Source organism: Passer montanus, unplaced genomic scaffold (assembly GCF_014805655.1).
Source record: "Passer montanus isolate IOZ18808 unplaced genomic scaffold, ASM1480565v1 scaffold51, whole genome shotgun sequence".
Lineage (NCBI taxonomy): Eukaryota > Metazoa > Chordata > Aves > Passeriformes > Passeridae > Passer > Passer montanus.
Window position 1 is genome coordinate 4717787 of NW_024370041.1, and position 20573 is coordinate 4738359.

General features: G+C 35.9%; 1 protein-coding gene across 1 annotated transcript in view; it reads right to left on the bottom strand.

The window, feature by feature from the left end:
* The window catches only part of POLN (DNA polymerase nu), an 87511-nt gene that overhangs the window by 2321 nt on the left and 64617 nt on the right, over window positions 1–20573 (bottom strand). The window contains exons 21-23 of the mRNA XM_039723955.1: window positions 20003–20081; window positions 9225–9292; window positions 662–723 (exon numbers count right to left, since the gene is read on the bottom strand). Of these exons, the coding sequence (XP_039579889.1) occupies window positions 662–723; window positions 9225–9292; window positions 20003–20081 (209 nt within the window). The remainder of the gene's footprint in view (window positions 1–661; window positions 724–9224; window positions 9293–20002; window positions 20082–20573) is intronic.

Sequence of the window (20573 nt, forward strand, 5' to 3'; positions counted from 1 at the left end):
GATTCCCAGGAGCTTCAGTCTTTTACCAGGCAACAAAAGCTGAGCAGTAGGCTACAGTGACAGGTACCAGTTTTGAAGAGAGAAAAACATAATTATTTTCTAATGTAATTACAATTAGGTCCAACACATAGATATCTGTGTAGTTACCTCCTCACTTTGTACAGATGTTGCTGTGGTAGATGATGTTCTCTATCTTTAGCAATGACCAGTGATTTTGTTTGCTTTGTGTGTTAGGCATCCCCACAAAAATGTTAAATAGACCCATTTTCTAAGTGAAAATTACTGAAGAAAGATCTTTTGCAATATTTTTTTCTGCAGTAACAAATGCCTGGCACATGTAGAAAGCCAGGCACATATTAAAGGGACATATTTCTCACTCTACCACACCTAACAGAAGTTTCATGGCAAAGAACAAAATAGATTTTTAAATTACCACATGCATTGCTACAACAATCTCACTTTCCAAAAGGGAGTATACTTTCAGTTATTTTCCTTTGGAACTTTTATAGTAATTTGAAAAAGCAATTACTGCAAATACGAAAATGAAATGATTGAAGTAAAAAGCAAAATAGTTGTTTCTAGAGTCTTAATATAATAATGATGATGACGTACAAAGCTAAGCATGCCTGAGAAAGAAATGGAAATTCAAAATTGTCCCTACCTTCAGTGGCACTTCCAAGGCTGTGGTTTGCTGCAGGGACTCCATTATTCTTTTTACCAGTGCTATAAGGTAAATTTGAAAACCTACAGCTTTATTTTCCACGTTAGAATTTTTTTTAATATATATATATAATATTGTGTTACATCATATCTGAACTTCTGTATAAAATTACCACTTACAACTTTTTCCGATTATTTTAAAGTTATATTTTATATCTTGTGAACAGTTTAATTTCTTTTTTTATTGAATTTCAGGATAAAATTTAGAGAATTATTTAATTTATATATCCCATATATAAAGAAGTATAGCACCACTACATTTCATATAAAGGTATGTTAGAGCATGTGTGAGTTCTCAGTTTTCAACTTCACTACTCATAACTGCCTGTTTGATGACATTTTATATATTTTAATTTTCTTGTGCAACTATAAAACTCACTTTAAAAAAGAAGCTAGAAAAAAAGCCCACAAGAATCTGTATTTTAAAAAATATTTTACTCTTCAAAGTAAAAAGATCAGAACCAATTTTTTTTTTTTTTTTAAATCATCCCTGTGGCATAGTAGAGCTATCAGGACTTGAAACAATTAAACTTCAGTATAATTCATGTAACTTAACAACTCATCATGCCATAACACTACGCTCACTATTACTGTGCAAATGCATCTATAATTATTCCAAAACAATTATCTGGGATCAGACTTGCCATCACTGGTCTTGCTAATTAGTGTTTTGCTTGACAAGGATTGCTGCTTCAACACATACTGTTCAATAAAAATCAAGGAGAGGATCAACATCTTTTTAAATGGAAGATATTTTTGGCTAGTGGAAGTGAAGCAGGAGTACCAGGTGGCCCCAGAACCTGCACTGCTCTGACAGGATGGGTGACTAACTAGTGGATGTGGCCATGTGCCTCACAGGCCTGAGAAGGAGCAGGGTCTGTGATACGAGCTGGAAATGCCACAGCAAACCCACAGGATTCCTGAGCAGCTTCCTTTGAAGTCACCCCTCGCTGCACATCACAGCTCTTTGGCAGCTGAGGTTGGAGGCAAGGGAGTGACAGGAACTCTAAGAAGCTGTGGATGTTGTTGCTCTGGCTGCTGCCAAAACCTTTTCTAATGATGCCAGCAATGAAGAAGAGTCTGTAATGTTTCATGTCGTGTCACTGACACCGAGGCTGGATTGATAATAATGATGAGGATAACCAGCCTCTGCCTGAGCAGTGCTCAGACCGTGCTGCCTCACTCAATTTGTGTGCTAATGAGCTGTCATATGCTTTTCCATGAAGTCCAAACTATGCAGTAACTCAAAGTATCAGCAGATCAAGTGCCAGAGCTGAGGAAACCAAGACATTTGACACATCTCTGTACAGCTACACCTGCAAACTTTCTTCATGTTAGATTTGAGGTAGTTCATGGTCCACCTTGGGACAGAGCAACATTTTTTGAGCGCAGAAAGAAACATTGCAATCCACAGATTGTGAAAGGAGAAGTGCTGGCCTAAATAATTACTCATTTGTAATTCTGTCCAAGTCAACATGGCTATTAATAGAGGAGTGTTGGACTGCCTCTGTCTTGAGAAGCCCACTCTGAATTTCAACAAGCTGTCAGCTCCAGGAGGTCAGCAATGCAGCAGATGCTGGGGCACCCCAGCCAGGTGGGATGCCTTCAGAAGGCTCAGTGTGTTACCAGTCAGTCCTGGGTAAACATTTTTTCCAAGTTATGACTACACAAAACTTTTGAGAGGATAACACCTGAATTCTGCACTTTTATGCAGAATCACTCAGCCCTGTGTGTCCCACCAGACACTTATGAAGGGCACACTCAACTCTGTTCAGCTTAACATTTCTTGTGTTGTTAGATAAATAAACAGCAGTAGAGCATTTGGGCAAGGAGAGGAATAGGTCTTCTTGACAAAATGAGTTCCAACAGACAGTAAATGATGGAGCATGAGTCAGCAGCATCCCTTCCTGGGCTGAAATAAGTGAGTGATATGACAAAGGCTGCTTCCTGCCTGTGCACTGAGTTAGACCTGTTTTCCCCAAGTTCTCTAGACCTCTGAATTGACTAGTTCTGTCCCATTTAGCTGTTATCCCCAAAAGGGGATTCACGATGGCAGCAATGACTGCAGCAGCTTTCTCTGTTGGTTCACACATTTTCGCTCTAAGGCATCTGGCACAATCAGAATTCTGCTGCATTCTTAAATACTCTTAATTTTAAAATGCACAGATTAAAGTGGCCACATCAGTGAACAAACCCAATGGTTCCTCATTCACTTTGACAACCATTAAAAACCTCTCCATGGTATTGCTTCATTTTCTTCCTTCCTTTTTTTCTGTCAGTTCAGCTCCCTGTTCTCTTTCTCATGTCACACTGACTTTTCTCTACCCAGAGTTTAGTAAAGCCATTCATTTCAAGCAATCTGAAGTTGTTGTGCCTGCATTTCAGCCTTTTGAAACCACTCCTTTGCAAATATCAGGAAAAAGCAGCTGGATTGCCATTCCTGTTCAGTGGTCTGCTAAGACTGTAAACAGTGAAGGACAAATTTAAATACATTACAGTCTTTGCACAAAAATAAATAGGTATAGTGGCTGAATACATTTAGGCTGGAAATTTAAAGTTCCAGATTTTGGAGAGACAGAATTCTGGAATAGTCCTTAGTGGGAGTAATTTTTCATATGAAGATGATAATTTATAAAAGAGACCATATGGCATGGGGGTATGTAATCACAGGAGAAGTTCCCTTTAGTCCCGTGTACATAATATCTGATTCTCCCACTATTTTATCAAATCTCCTTGAAAATTTCCCTCTTTCTCAAGGCTCACAATAAATAATCAGACATACACAACTATATCTTCATTATCTCCTGTACAGTTTAGAATGTAGTCACTTAAAAACAGAATCACAGTGTCTAAATAAATCTGTCTCTACCACTCTTAATTTTTTGCTTCTTTTCTAAGATTTAGACTAGAGACTTTGGGGATAATGATTATTTCTGTTCTGTCAAGAATCTAGTATATCTGGGGCATATAAATTATTAATTTTAAAATGTTCCTTTACAGCCAGCCATGTACTGCAATGGCATCTGTAAAATGCTGTTCTCCCCATCTTTGCAAGTTATCTCTCAAAACCCATAGTCAGCAATTAGGAGAACTGTTGATTATGCTCATCTTGAAATGCTTTGCAAGTGCTAAGTATGCATGCTAAAATACTATGTATAAAAAAAATGGTGACAGCAAAGTTAAAAGATTATAGAGGAACTGAAATTTTAACATATGTTTAAACATATATTAGATTTTCTTGATACTGACCAGAATAAATATGCTTCTTGAAAGTGCTGTGAATAGGAACAAAGATAAGACACGCATGCCTGCTGTGGAACAAAAGCTTATTTGTCCCTATCAAACTGAAGACATTTTTCAAGTGCACTCACCTATGAAATTATGACTCCAGAAACATGTCAAAGCTGGCCAGACATATGATCTATGGAACAGGGATTTTTGCAAATTGAAAGCTATCTAGAGGCACCTTTAGTTTACGCACCAGTGTTTTTCAAGTTAGAAAAAGGCAGCTCAGAGGACAGAAAATGTCACTAACTTGTGATGACCAGTTTATTCTTTTGTTCTTCTGTCACTGCAGTCCCCTTTTGAACATGTGCATATTTTAATGCAGCTACCTCAGTAACAAGCATAAAATTGTAGCAGAATAAAATGAAATTTCATGTAATCTGTGTGTGAGCCAAAAATGCATACTGGCAGATGTTAAAACAAAATCTAAGATACTATTCTTTGGGTAAGTGATCTTAATACCAACATAAATAGGTTTAATTTATATTGTTTGTTGTTTTGGGGGTTTTTTTTGGTTGTGTTTTTGTTATTTGGTTTTGGTTTTTGGGGTTTGTTTGTTTTAACTGGTCATTTCAGTGTTCTTAAATTTAAGGTAAGTACTTCAGCTGAACTATTTTATACCTGGTAAAGTATTAGAAAAAATTGTTTCAAACTCTACATTGTACATGTATCAAAAATACAAACAGATGCAGAAATTCTTTAATTCTATCAATAGTGTATAATTATAAATGAATTCTTAAAAAAAGCACCTTTAAAAATTACTCTAATGCACTGTGATATTGAACACAAAGCACTGGAATACATCTATTTCTACAAAAAGATGTTATTTCAAGTACCAAGTATCTTTCATTTAATTATCACTAATGGATGCAATCAAGCAGAGAGAAAGGCATAGGAGAAGCCACAGTAATTGCCACTGGCAAAGTTCACCTTTCAAACTCACCAGCTATTTATGGAACACACATTAGAAGCCAGATTCTACAGTTGTAACTACAGGTATCCCCGTACAGTAAAAAAAAAAAATAAAAAAAATTTGTTTTTCTTCCCCACAGAGTGTGTTCCCCCTTTTAGCTGTAATGCATTCAGCATAGTCCAAGGCCAAAGGGGCAGTTCAAACACAGTATAGAGCACAGTGTCACAAACAGCCCCCACAAAATGAAAAATGGAGTTCTGCCATTCCTAAATACTCTTCCAGAGTCTCTACACAGACTCACAGTCTGATCTGGGGACAGGCTGCCTACCTGATTACACAGATTTCAGGACTCAGAGGCACTGAGCCTTCTCAGATCCAAGAACCCAGTTTTTGGCATTCCCATAATATCATCATCTGCCTCTCTGCTTCCTGGGCTGCTGGAGAGCTCAAGATGTGAGGAAGCCAGACAGGCAAGCTGGCCAGAAACCAGGCAGATTATTGATGGTAAAGCTGAGAGACTTCTGCCCAAGCAAAACGAATTCCTGCCAAATGTTTTGGTTTGAACTTCCCAAGCACCCTCTAATAGGAAATTAGGATTTTAAAAAGCTCTTTTGCTGTCATGTTTTTGCCCTAAACAGAGAATTGAAGGAATTGATATGCCATATCTTTGATGAAAATTGTACCATTCAGAGCAGTATGTGCTTCATTGTATTTCAAAGTATGTCAAAGCATGGGCACTCAAAACCTTATTATAAATAAATTATATTCTGCCTTGTCCATTCAGAGGGAGCCATATGTGTACTATAAAACTGTGGGCAATGGATTCTTTTTGAAGAAGATATTCTTCCAAAATACAGATGAGACCTTGAGATGACCCACCTCAGGCAATACTTTGTGCAGAAGGAGATCAGAAAAAAAAGAACACTTCTTTGCTTGTTTGCTTGTCCTCTTGTTTATCAGATTCAAAAGGTTCCAAATCATCTATGCACTATTAGATGCATTATAAATGGTATTTCTGTATATTGTAAAGTCCTTAAAATTCTTAGTGGAGCATATGAAGTCCTACACAAGACTAAAGAAAGTGCCAATACTACAATTCCTTGTGGCAATTTTCAGCTGCCATTCAAGAGAGTCTAAGAAGCAAAAGGACATTTTAATATTGTGAAGCAATTCAAAAGAGACTCTTCCATCAGGGAAATGCTGCTGAGAAGAATTATATTCTGCATTATGATCTAATGAAATACTACTATTTATCTTTATGTTCTTAATTTATAAATCTTAAAAATCTTTTTAAATTAATGTTCATTCTACAAACAAGAAAAAGGGGACATATATTTGTTGTTGCTTTCCTGAAAAAGTAGATCAGAAGCATGACTGGAATCAGAATGCAAACATGCTGAATAGTAGGCCAGTACTTCTTGGATCACATTAAATGCAGGAGAATAACACGGCACTGAAGTGTAATCCATTAAAACCCTCAAACACTGCTCTTTAGCTTCAAGTCCACGTCTTTCCCTTTACTGAGCTTTGTGACTGTACAACTGAGATATCTCTCTGGATCATTAAACTGCAGGCTGGAAACTGCAAGTCAGCAGATTCTGTAATTTAAAGTTTCTGAATGGACAAAAGCTCATTAGATATGTAAAGGCAAAGCTGACAGCTAAAGAATATTGGCAAATAAGAGCAAAAAGAGTAAGGATTTTAAAAAAGGGTGAGAGAACTTTAGGTAAAGAGATGAAAACTGTATTTGGACCTTCAAAGTCCTTAAGTGAATTAGGAGCACACATCCTACTGACTCCTCTTTGGTTTAACGCTCAGATATCTAATGTTACCTTACTTAGCAGCTCCTGAAATAATTGGAAAATATTAGGAGAAAAGAGTGTTCCTATTTAGGTTCATCTGAAAGGAATCTAGGTCAACTGTTCTCAGGCTGCTGTGTGATGTGAACTGAAACCATTCACACCATGGACAGGGACAATGGGGAGATGTGCTTCAGCACTCCTGCTGACTGAAGTGAGATGCCTGTGCTGATACACACTTTCTCTGCCTATTCAGATCAAACAAAATCCTCATTAATGACTGAAGCATCGCCAACTTTGGAGCCTTTTAAGACACCTTGGATTAGTTCTTCTACCAGGAGCAGAACTACTTGCAGAACACAGTCAGGGAGGTTGAAAGGAAGCTTTGGAGGTTACCTGGTCCAGCCCTGCTGCTCAGAGGGGCCACCTCGAGCTGGTTGCTCAGGACCTTGTGCAGACGGATTTTTTACATCTCCAAGGATGGAGACTCCACAACCTTTCAGGGCAACTTGTGCCTGAGAGTAAACAGTGTTCCCTGATCTTCAGAGGGAACCATTTGTGTTTCAGTTTTCTGGTCCTGTCACTGAGCACCAGCACTTGCTCTGTGCCCACTCCCTTAGAATATAGTTTAGTAGGATTCCCTGAGCCTTCTCTTCTCCAGGCTGAACAGTCCCAGGTCTCTCAGCCTGCCTTCATAGAACAGATGCTACAGTCCCTTCATCACCTTTGTCACCCTTTGTTGCACTTGCTTCAGCTGTAATGCAGAATTTTCTTTTTTTCTTTGACTCTTAGGGCAAAGTAGAAACAAATTGAAAACTCCATCTTCAAAACTTCCATCTTGAACACTCAAGTTTGGCAGCCTATGCTAAGTGCAATGACAATTTCCAAGGTATCTCACACCTCTAGAATACCCAGGTCCATTTTCTAAAGGTCATCTTAGCAACTTCAATTATAGGATTATAATTTTGAGGCACAAGAAGGAATTTACAGGTATGTTTGTTCTGCACCCTGCAGCTAGACCTGGAGATCAGCAAACTAATTACTGCACAGTGCACACTCTAAACTTGAGTATTTCAACTGCACTCTTTTTGCATTTTCAGAAAAAAGCCTCCAGTCATCATGTTTCCATAGTGGGATAATGTATTACTATTATTCATATGATAGCTAGAGGTTTTTTCTGTTATACTCGAAAAGTATTGATTTTTCTGAATTTGTTACAAATTCAGACTGGTAATGGAGATCTAAATTTGACCCAGTGGGGGCAGAATCTAAGATTTTCTATATGTATAATCAACCATGAATCATTTTTATCTTTTGGGTATAATATTAGCTCTATACTTTATGGAAATTGATGCAAAATAAGATAATAAAAATCCTACTATGCTGTCCTACAGATGTCTTTCAATACACTATACTTCCTAACTCTGAAACTCTGATTATGTCACTTTTAGACATTACCTTTTCTGAACAGATATTGCAATCTTCTATAAATTGTCTAATGGTTTTTTTAACTTTAAATTAGATTTTAACTCCTGTATTTAGAGGTGAAATGCTAATATATTACAATGCCCTGAATATACTGAGCTGAAGTATTTCCCAGGTACTTTGTTTAGATTAGATAGAGTTTTAATGCTCTCATTTTGAACTAATATTCACAAGAGGGATCAGTGATGAAATGAGACTAATATAGCAAATTGCATCGTTCAAATGAATGCAGCATGAGAAGGTAAAATTAATTTTTTATTAAATGCTTGTTCTATTTCTTGTATTGGTTCATTTAAAACATTTGTGACATTTTGCTAATGGGTTTAGCCAAACATATTGTTGAGCTTCAAACTAGACCAACGTTTGTGAATAAACACTTGGTTCATACAGGAATAAATCCACAATTTACTAATAAATTTACAATTTAGAGACCCAACAGTCTGCTATGTGCCCTTGCTTGCTTGCTAAATTTGTACCAGATGCTGAGACAAGCTCTGGCTTAGGGAATAATGTCTGGAAGTAAGCCAGATGAGAGGATAGAAACATAGGCATGAACTTTTACTAACCTTAATCTTTAGTGCCATCATAAAGGTTTCTTAATATAAAAAAGCAGTAAACTAACTTAGAAATTACTTAGAAATGGTATAATCTTACATGAAGAATGGAATACTTTATGTAACAGCCCTTAATCTAAAGTACTTCAAAGTGGTTTATTTCCTTCTAAAATCTTGGAGGAAATATTATTTACTTTTATAGGATTCACACACTGGATGATGAAATATTGATTAGAAAACTAAATACAAATAACCATGCTAATGAATTCCAAATGAGCATATAACATTTTATCTACATAAGAGCCAGTGGTGGAAAACATTCAGAAAAATCTGCTTAGTACACATTTTCTTAATTGTGAGAATCAATGTGCTTCTTCTCACTACTTTAGTTCTTTATTCTCTGAGAAATCACAGGATATAGAGAGTAAAAACGGGTGGGAGGAAAAGAGCAAGAGAGATTGTATTTACCTGAGAATTCCTGGATTTGAGAATCTTCTACTTCGAACAACAATTCATCATGGATCTGGGCAATTAACCTGAAAAATTTCAGAGACATAGATAATATATGTAAAAATACTTTAACAGTGCTTTCCATTCATGGATAAGTTAAAGTGAAAATAAACATCCAAAGAAAATTTAAAAATCATTAATGGACTTAAGAACTGCCTCTCCCTATATTCTGGAAACATGAAGGCCATGGTTGTAAACCCAAATTGTGCTTGCCAGCTTAAAAATGTCATTCAGGGATTTGATGCCACGACAAGATATTACTTAAAAGCAACATAATTTGCAGAAAAATGCAAGAAATTATGGAGACAGACTATGTTTTGTTAATACAGCTTCTTTTTTTGAATTGGATATAAAGAAGAAGTTCTTCCTCATGACAGTGGTGAGGCTCTAGAGTTGCTTGCTCAGAGAAGTTGTGGCTGCCCCGTCCCTGGCAGTGCTCAAGGCCAGGCTGGATGGGGCTTGGAGCAGCCTGGCCTGGGGAAGGTGTCCCTGCCCATGGCAGGGGGTTGAACAAGGTGGTCTTTATGGTCCCTTCCAATCCAAACCATGCTGTGATTCCATTATTTAAATTAAATGTCACTTGTAGACTTTTCTTAATACCTTTTCTTAATAATAGCAGTTATTCAAGTAAATAATTCTTTACAAATGGCTGAAACATCAATATGGTTATGACTTATAACTTTTCACAGCTTCTTAAGATAGTTTCACACTGCCTTAAATTACAGTGTGACATTGACTAACAGTGTGGTGAGCTCTAATAATAGATCTTAAATTATTAGTCACTTACAACACAGTCAGAAGCAGAATGAAACAGATTAACATATTTTTAACAGGAAATTAGGACACAGGACACAAAGAAAAAATAGATGAAAAGATCAGGATCATCTATAGCAAGAGAACACAGTTACATGAAAAGTTGTAATTTCTAATTCAAGTAAATTAATTAAAGCAAGAGTATCCTGATAACCATTGAAATGACAGGCAAAAGGTACAAATCAGAACAGTGAATATTAAAGATGAATAAACAGTCAATCAATGGAATAAGTGAAAATAATTGCATTTATTAAACCAGTGCAATAAAAACACAATAGATTATTGCTTGTTTCAGAATAGTGTCTCATGCCTTCAGTCAGGATTAAAGCACCATATATTCTGAATATTTGGTAAGGAAAAGTCCTTTCTTAGAAGAACTTGCAATATATATAAAAACTTCATCCTAAATTTATCAGGATTTAGGAATGAAAGAATAGGATTTTCAAAACCTCTCAGCATTGTAACAACTGATCACCTCACCTCTATGCTGAAATAAAACAGGAGGAGCAGGTTTGGACTAGAATTAAGTTCTACCTGATGTATGTCCAAAAACCTGTGGAAGCAATGTAAATTAACTGAAATTTTCTTGCTGGACAGCAAAATGGATTTGATACAACTCTAGATGCTCCAGTTCACCCACTGAGTGCAGCCCAGCTCCTTTGGCTCTCCATTATGGCTAAAGGACATTTCTGTTTCTCATCCACATCATCCTGAACACCACAGCCCATCAGCCCAGCTGCACTGCCAGTGAACTCAGGAGCTGCACGGAGCTGCAGAGTTGCATCTGCCCCATCTCACACATCTAGTGATTAATTTGAAGTTCAGGACCATGTTCTGTTTGCCAAATACAGAACTAAAAGTTGGCATTGCTGGCTCTCTGTCTAGCTCTGCTGCTCTCCTAACCAATGCCTTCAATTAGAAAATGGGAATAATATTTCTGAGATCTCAGAAATGAGTATTTCTAATACACTTCTATTTGCAAATGAAAGATATTACAGAAAATTTAATTAACACTAAATGTGATTTCCTAGACTGATGCCAATAATGAAACAGTATACCCTATTTCCTCCTTAATCTTCATCAAACAAGACAGATATTTTTTGATGATGTTTTATCTCTTTTTCTTACATGTTTCACAGAAAATAATGAGTTCTGGTCTTACAGTACAAGGCCACCTGCATTTTTTCAAGCTTGCTTAAGTAATAACACTTGCATGCAATGTGCTGTTCCACAGAAGGAAGGATTCAATTTGACATCAATAAAGATGAAAGAAAAGAAAATCAAAGCAATTTGTACATTCAAAATTTACAGTTTTCACCATTCCCCTGCATGCACCCACCTAGTCATTACATAGCCTGAGTGAAAGAAGTTTGAAAAAGCCCCTCTACCTTTGCTTAATAGCTTAATTGAATCCTCTTCACTTTGAAGGAATATTGCAATAGCAAGCTCCTCTCATTATCCTGTGCTAAAAGGTATGGGCAACTGGATCAGAAAGTGCAAACCAGGCAGACACTAGTATATTTTTATTTCTACAGATGTTAAGAATGCCTTTGATTTAGAAACTAGTATTTTATTAACTATGTTCTTGCCTGACTAGAAATTAGGCATCACTTTTGATGAGTGCACATATGATTTCCTTTACTGAGAAACATGACTTGCATCTGAGCATGCCAATGGTGTGGAACTAGAAATAGTGCTACAGCCTGACCCTTCAAATGCAGAAATATTTCTGTGACTGCCAGTCTGAACATGGCTTTTGACACCACTTTTGTATGCCCAGACATCTTAAACTATTATGCTGCACTATAGAATTTTAAAAATAAAGTATTTTTAATTTTCTTAACATTACATTGATCATTCCTCCAGTTTCCTATAAAGCAACACAGAGACTAAATTCTCAGGCCTCCAATGGATCCACCCAGCTATTACTACTGTATCATAATCATATTAATGAGTTACATATGCCAAAACTAATTAAACTGTTCTCAATAGATCTTTTCATAATATTCTATTTATGAAGTCATATTGTTAGAGTATATCATTCCATAGTACCAGGCCAGTTGTCTAATAAAAGAACTAATGAGGATTTTGTTTGTTGATGGAAATCAATATATTCCAGGTCTGGACTCCTCTGTTCTAAAGTACAGAATTGCAAGGTTTCCCATGACTACTTCAAACACCTAGAAATAATTACACTATTGAAGTGACCTCAACAAAACAGCTTATTAGTGAGCAATTGTATTTTTCTTTATCATTAAAGGAAACAGCTTTCTGTCTAAACTCAAAAGAAGAGCACTGTGGCATGACATGCTTCAGGCTCCAGGGTAGGAGAGGGGAAAAAAGAAAGACAAGATTGTCATAGCAGTCTTCATCAGAAGGAGGTTTTTAACAGTGACATGCAGAGCTTCCGGATGTTAATCTCTTGTTAATGTGCCAAGAGATGCTCAAACTAATTAAATTCATGCTTCTTCTACAGACAAGGGACTGAGGCTGGTTCTGACCTAGATGTTCTGAACTCACACTTGGCAAACCCCAGCCCTGTGTGGTGGCTTTGTGGCAGTGCCACCTCCCAAAACAGCTATCTGAAGTTAGACACAGATTAACCCTCTGTACATTTTTGTGATGTATTTTTTGCATCACCAGGGAAATTATTGCTGCTGTTAACAACACATCCAAAGCATAACATGGTTTAGCTTTTTTTCCAGATTGGTCCGTAGAAAGATAACATAAAATATAAACCACCAACACTTTAGTGGTGGACTTGGCAGTGCCAGGTTAACAGCTGGACTCAATGACCTTAGAGGTGTTTTCCAGCCTAACTGATTCGGTGATTTTCTATTACATTGAGCTGTCCGATTTACGAATTTGAACAGAAAATAAATTAAAATAAGGTTCAAAACTGGACAACAGGAAAAGCTTTAAAAAAGAGGGTTTGATCATCATGCATAACATAGCAGGACTCAATGATCTTAAAGGTCTTTTCCAACAAAACAGAGGTTATAATTCTGTAAGGAATCGAGGGCACCTCATTCTGACCAAGAGCCAAGCTGAGAGCCTGGACTAAAGTTTAAGATGGCTCCTGCTGGACACTCCTACATCTTCAGAAAAAAAGTGGTGCAAGACAAGGTCACAGGTCTGATTCTGAACTAGAGCACTCCAGTGTAAAATTTCCACAAGAAATGACATATTTTATTTCTAACTTGAAGATATTCTGAAAATTAAATCACATTTGAACAAGTGATTTCCTAAAACAAAAAGATTGTCTTTGGAGAAGGAGAGAAGAAGATTAATTATTCGATATTCATCATAACTTAATGGTTGGAGTAAAAAATTCTAGTGAAGAAAAACCTATAATACATCTTGAGAATTTAAAACAATGTTAGTAGTTAAGGATTTATATAAGAACAATAAAAATATAAACATTGAAGAGTTACTAAAAGTACACCACTTTAAATAGGGCATTAATGATCACTTAGTAGCATAAAAACTTTAAAATACTTGTTTAAAATATTCTCTAAAATACTTTCTAAAATATTTTTAAATATTTCTCATTTGCTATTCTCACAAGGTTTTCATCTTATTTAAAAAAGCACTACGTTTCTGACCAGTGAAATGAAGGTCATACAAAGTATCAGATTTTATATCCTAAATATTAATATCCTTGTCTCTCATCCTATGTTCTTCCCCTTTTTTGATATAAGCAAATCAATCAATAAAATAATAATCCAACTAGTAACACCACATTTTTTGTTTTGAATTTGAAACCTATAAATGCCTAATGGGAGACTTCAAAATGGCAGATATGGGAGTACACAGTTAAAAGCTATGTGTAAAAAGTTTAAAAATAAACCCAAAAAGCATAAAAACTGTTAAGTGTTTAGGAAAAAAAAAAAAAGATAAAAACAGTAAGGTATTTTTAAATCAGACAAATGGGGGAATATGGAAAAAAGACAAAACCCGATCCATCAAAACCAAATAACAAATGGAAATATGTTTCATGTTTTTTAAATGAAAAGAATTTAATCACTTGAAAAATTGACACTTAATAAAATAATATTTAATTCATTTGCATGAAAATAATAAAAGAAATATTAATAAAATAATAAAATAATATTTAATAAAATAAAAATTATTTTATTACTTAAAAGGCGCACAATGAAATACTTTGCTAGAAAAAGCTAGAATGGCTGCTCATGTAACAAACACATGGATTTCAAGAACATTTAGAAATGATGACATACAATGATTTTGTGGGAAGACTTAAATCTTACGTTTCAGAACTTAAACTCATCCCCACAAGTAGAGGAAGATGAAAATCTGCAGACAGACAGACTACTCTCTACAAATCTTACACTTCCCTCCTGGAGCATCTGCTACTGGCCACACTCAGTGATGATGGACCAGATGGAAGCTGGATCCAATTCCTCTTAGAAATATCCATGTTCCCTCTACTGAAACACTATTTATTTATTTTCTGATACTGCTAACACTACCTGCTGTGCAGTTGTGCCACAGTTTCCCCACAGAAGCCCACAGATTGCAAGGCACAGAATGCCTGTTGTCATGTAAGTAATGAAGAAGATTATTAGCATATTGTAATATTTTGTAGAATTTTCCCTTTTTAAAAAATTTTTTGAGGCTGCACTTATGTGGATTCCTAATGTTGTAATATTAAAGTTATAGCTTAGGATACATCATGTCTGAATGGATGTTACTTGCATTAACTTTAAGCTATCTCTTTCAGTGTTTTCATGATAAAGACCAAATTATTTTAACATTTTAACCATAAAAATTCAGCCAGCCTGTGAAATGGGTTTTCTCAGCAGCTACATCATGAAGAGTGGGAAACTGAACAGATGGCTAATTAAAGATAATAGAATTTTTGCATGTATCCAAAATATTTGGAAACATACAAATCTAAAAGGTGACCTACAAAAGGGTTTATAAATTAAATATATTTATTTGTGTTGAATGTCTTACATAAAGAAATAGTGAAAAACCTGCTAAATCATGCATGTCCCTTTTGGCTGTGATATTTCAGCATTTTAAATGTACTTGGCTCTTTCTATAAAGAATAAATTAGTCTGATTTGCTCTGGCTCACTGAGCATGAAGTGTTCAGGTAACAGCTCACCATCTTGTGGATACATGCAAAATACTGCTTTGGTTGCTTGAGGAAAGTGATGATTTTTCTAAGTTACAGCTTGCATAGAAATTTAATGTTATTTGGCTGCTTTGGGAGGCAAAGAGCTACATATAGACAACAGCTATGGAGAGTGCAATGTGACCTCAGAAGTTTCCTTCTGCTACAGAAACAAAAGCATTTGTCTGTGAAACAAAAAATCTTATTCTCCTCTCAAGCAGAATTCAAAACTTATCTTTTCCTTGTGGTTCAATTTCTCCAGTATTAGGCTAAGGTTAAAAGTTAATCATCTTGCTAGAATTAATACATTAAGGAAGTTTGGGTACATACTGAGTGGGAATTGTGGGCAGAATACCAGAGCAAAAAGCATTTATTTGAAAATCCTGGTTAGCTGCTAGAGAAGAAACATGAGTGAAAACAGTTCTTTAACTCCTGAAGAAACAGATAAATGGATGTAAGATTTATGTCCAGAATTAAAGAAGATCAACTCACACAGCAGCAACACTAAGAATTTTACTTAATTTATTTGTTTGAAACTATGATGCAATCAGGAAGTTGAGTTTATTAATATGCCCTTTTGTATGAATCTGAAAAATTATAAGCAGTTTATAAAGTAATAATTATTGAATCCCTACACACCTTATAAAATGCTGCTAGATTCTTGTGTTGTACTAAAACTAAAAGCCACTTTCAAGAAAGGAATAATTTGTGATTTACCATGACTCGTATCTGAAAAAAATCCAGGTCACATAAAACAATACTTGTTACTGGGACAATAAGAGCTGTTTCTAACTAATTTAGATATCTGTAGAAGTGAGTTGTATGTACAGCTCACCAGCACAGAAAATCATTAGCTTGATTAAGGTGTTCCTTGAGGAAGACATACAGAATTCCAACATCCACTGCTATTGAAAAGCAGCTGGGACCAACCAAGAAAATAAACCCTTTGCTTTTATTTGCTGGTCGTTTCTCCTTTTCAGATTACTCATTTATATTTGGCCTGCGGTTGAACCTGTCTCTTTAACTGGGCTCCAGACATGCTGAGAAGTAAAGCTGTGTTTGTGGCACAGGTCCAGTGCTGAAGGAACAATAATTTTGTGCAAAAGCAGAATTGGTGGAGTCACACCAATTCACTCAGTATTTCTGTAGAATTGTTAAAATTCATGTGCATATTGTTGAGCTACTGAGAAGTCCATGTAATACCAGGTAGACTTTGGGCAACATCAGTGCTTCTTCAGCTTACAAAATGATAATATGTACAAGCAATGCTATAGGCAGCAATCCACCCACAATTTGCCAGCACCCTTCTTTCTCACCAAGTTTCCATGTGACTCTCACTGCAGTGATGTTTCAAACACAGAAAAGAACTACAACTGTCCATCTGAGTTCACCAAGTTCACCTTTGCACTCTCATCAGTTCCATAAATCTTTCTTTCAGCTGCTACTCTATGCCTTGATCTCATTTCAAAAGTTTTCCTGCTATCATCTGCCTGCAGGAAATATCATGAGGAGGTTCTGTGGATTGCATCAGATGGGTAAAAGCTGGGACTTCAATAATTTATGCTAGCAGCACATTTTCAGTGAGCAACTTGGCCAGGAGCAGCAGAACATCTTAAGAAAGATCTAGGTAATATAGGAGAAGTCTGAAAAATGTTGATTATTTGTCAGCACCACACAAAATGCAGAGATATTAACACTGATGCCAGTAGTCAACCCATACTAATATTAGATCTGTATCATATATATTACATATAATACTATTTCTCCTGATTTCTGTAAAATTGCTTCCAGGTAATTGATTGACTTGTATTGTCAACTGCATAAGCTGCTAGGCTAGTATTTGAATTAGAAGATAAAGAAACATAAAGCGAAAAATGAGATTGTTAGTTGACAGAATTGATCAGTCACAGTGGAATATACTGTTTCATCAAGAACACCTCTCTGATGAAGCATCATGAAAATGTAACTTGATCACCTTTTCCTGACTTCCAAATACAGCATCATATGTGCAAACAAGAACAAAACATCTACTGACTGCTAGTCACACAAAAATGAAGCTTCACACTATTGGGTCAGAGCTTGCTCACTGCTGAAGAGCCTCCACAAAGGAACAATGAATGCAGTGTTGAGAGTGAAGACTACAAACATACCTGCAAACTAACACTAAAAACTGTAAGACCTTATTTAGAATTTTTTTTTCCTTATTTCTAAGGTAAAGCAGACAAAATATTGAGCGTTAGCCAAAACTTAGCTGTGCTTAAGAGGATACTGTCTCTCAGGGTAAATGTTCATAATCACTTCTAAAGCATGTAAAAATGATATTTCTCTTTGATATGCTGTTCAAAGTGAAAACCCTGTTTCCAAAATTAGAAATTCTAAAAGGGAAATAAAGATACTTACAGGGGTATGAAGATAGAAGAAAAGATAGTAGTGTGCTATCTTTGGAATGAATATGGTCTGATGGAGTGATAATAGGAGATTGATTATATTTCTCATTTTGGAAGAGCTACTGTACATTCCCACTGTTACAACAGCACCAATTATGTCCACACTTCCTTTCAACAATATTTTTCAAATGGATTTATAAAGAATGTTAGATCCTGACCTGACTGATAAGAAAATCAAGAAACAGACCACTGAAAAAATAACTAACTGAATGTCACCTGGCAGACAAGGAGAAACACAATATTTCAAGTTTCAGTCCAATATTCTTTTGGCAAGATCCTTCCCATGTTTTCAAATGCCACTGTCCAAGCAGGGAAGTGTTCACAGAATTTACAAAGGCATTGATTGTGCTTTGCTGACAAGCCTGGTCTGTAAGTACCTACTAAATATTACAGCAAGGAGCCATTATTGACTACTAAAACACTTTCCTCTAGCAAAGCCATCCAGTTGTTAATGGCTGGCAGAAGTTCAAAACCCCTGTTTAATACAGTCTATCCTTTTTAAATGCCCCGGCAGTGTTGGTCTTTCCCAGTTGTGACATTTATGATAGGAACAAGCAGGATAGGCAGTGATATTTTTCTGTTATCTGGTGTAGCCATTCCCCTATGCTTTCACAACACCAGGAATTTCAACATGTACAGCTGCAATACTCCCCCATGTCTGTTTCCTCCTTAGCCATTTGGTGACGTTACTTCTTTAAAATAAATAATTTTAAGAAAGAAAAACCCAAATAAAATTTTCTGTTGAGATCAAAAAACGTTCACAAGCTTAATCAGACATGACATTAGTAGCAAAAAACTTTGGCTTTCTCAGAATTACAACACACAGGCAGTTGCTGAACCTAAAGATCCATGTGCCAGGCAGGAACTACAGAATTGTAGTATGTTCTTTGCCCTTGCACCACCTCCACTTGCCTCCTCCACTAAAAGCTGTTGGCTGCTGCTCTATCACTCATCTAACTCAATTATGCCTGCTACTGCTACAGAAATTTTCATCTATGCCACAGCTGACAGATTCTGGGCTCTTCATTCAACTCAGGTAGCAAAATGAATTATAATCAGTGCAGACAATCTGCCTGAAAGTGTACAATGCAGTATGTGATAGTGCATCATCCAACATTTAATACATAAATGTATCATTGCCTGAGTGCAGGCAGGATCTCCACCAAAGAACAATTTCCCTTTTCAGATTTGTACTAGTGGGTCACTTTATTTTTTTTAATAGTTCAATGGTATTTTGCTTTAAAAGTTGCAAGAACATTTAAGAGCCACTCAGAAGTTGTTTTATTTTTAGTATAGGAATGAGTCCGACTACTTTGAATTCAACAAATTGAACTTTTATTTGTAATTAGAAATTGTATTTTCAAACCTTGATCAGATAAGACAACACTGCTGTGTGTAAATGATACACACACTAACACATTACTTGTAGGATTAGATAATGCCCATAATTGCCAAGTACATTCAGAAGGACAAACCCTATATTTTTGTACTGAGCTATACACCCACAGAAGTCCTCAATGCATGATTGCTACAGCTAAATTGTTATCATCCTTTCTAGATGACAACAAAAACACTGATGTTCTGTCCTACTTGCACCACTCTGCTTTTGTCTGAACTTCTACTGCACCAATTCATGCTCTACTGGATTGTTTGCTAGACAATCTTTGCATTACCAAAGATGAGAAACCACTTATTTTCGGGTTTTTTTCTACATGTTTGACTTCAAAGTCTCTTTCTATTGCAGCAAATAATAATGTTCAGTGGCTGTATGGACCAGCTTCTCCACAGGAAAAGTACACTTCATTATTTCTGCTACTGGCATAAAATTCTTTGAGGACATTCTGTGATCTCCCACCCAACTCTGAGCAGTCACAACAGAAGAGAATCATGATGACCAAGCTTTTCTTTAAAGAAAAGCCATCTATACAAGAATGAAAAAATGTTCATTTATTTTGCTTGAGCACTGGTTTCCTGATTCCTGTTTTTTTTCCCAGGCCATTGAATGTTCAATTCCCACTGTACAATACACTCAAATACAGGAAGGATATGATCAGTGGGCTTGATTTCAAAGGTGCAGAACTACCACTGAATTAGATCTGACTGAGCTGAAATGACCCTGGGGCACTTCAACACCTTGGGATGCATTTACAGATCCAACCATTTAAGCACAAAGATATAACTTTAAATGTATGAAACCATTCCACATGCCCTTGCTTGTTAATAGACTCAGAGGTACACATGGTAGTTCTAGAGCTGCTTAAAATTACAGAAACACATTAATTTCAACTAATTTTGTTTTGAAACCAAGCAGTTTTGCAGTCATTCATTACTAACCTGGCTGTTAAAGTTGGAGAAATGACAACAGAGGCAAAAATCTTCACCATAGCCATTTTACAAAGATCAGCTGCAGAGCCTATGAAAGAAAGTGATCTGGTTTTAATTTAAAGCAAAAAGAAAATGTTCTTCTTGGAACTATGGCATAGGGACAAAAAATATCAGAAGATTCTGAATTATAAGAATTTTTAAAACTAGCAGATCCAATGAATGTAATATGTGAATCATTATAAGATTAATAAACAACAGAGGAAGTAATTACATGTTAATTAAAACTAGAAAATAACAATATGAAATCATGTGTTAATTAAAGGTGAATTTGTCATTCACGATTGTTATTATATGTTGAAAATTTGCTTTCTATAAAATGGTATGAAATTATCTATCTCTAAGCTTTAATTAAAATTTATCTATTAATCAATTAAAGTTTAATGTCACAAAAGGTCAGAACATTGTTTCAGTGCTGCATTTCAATTTGAAGCCTTAATTTTACACTTTTTCATATTTCCATGTATATGTAAAGCATATTCATTACATTACAGTGTTAAGAGCAGTGGTGCATAAAACAGTG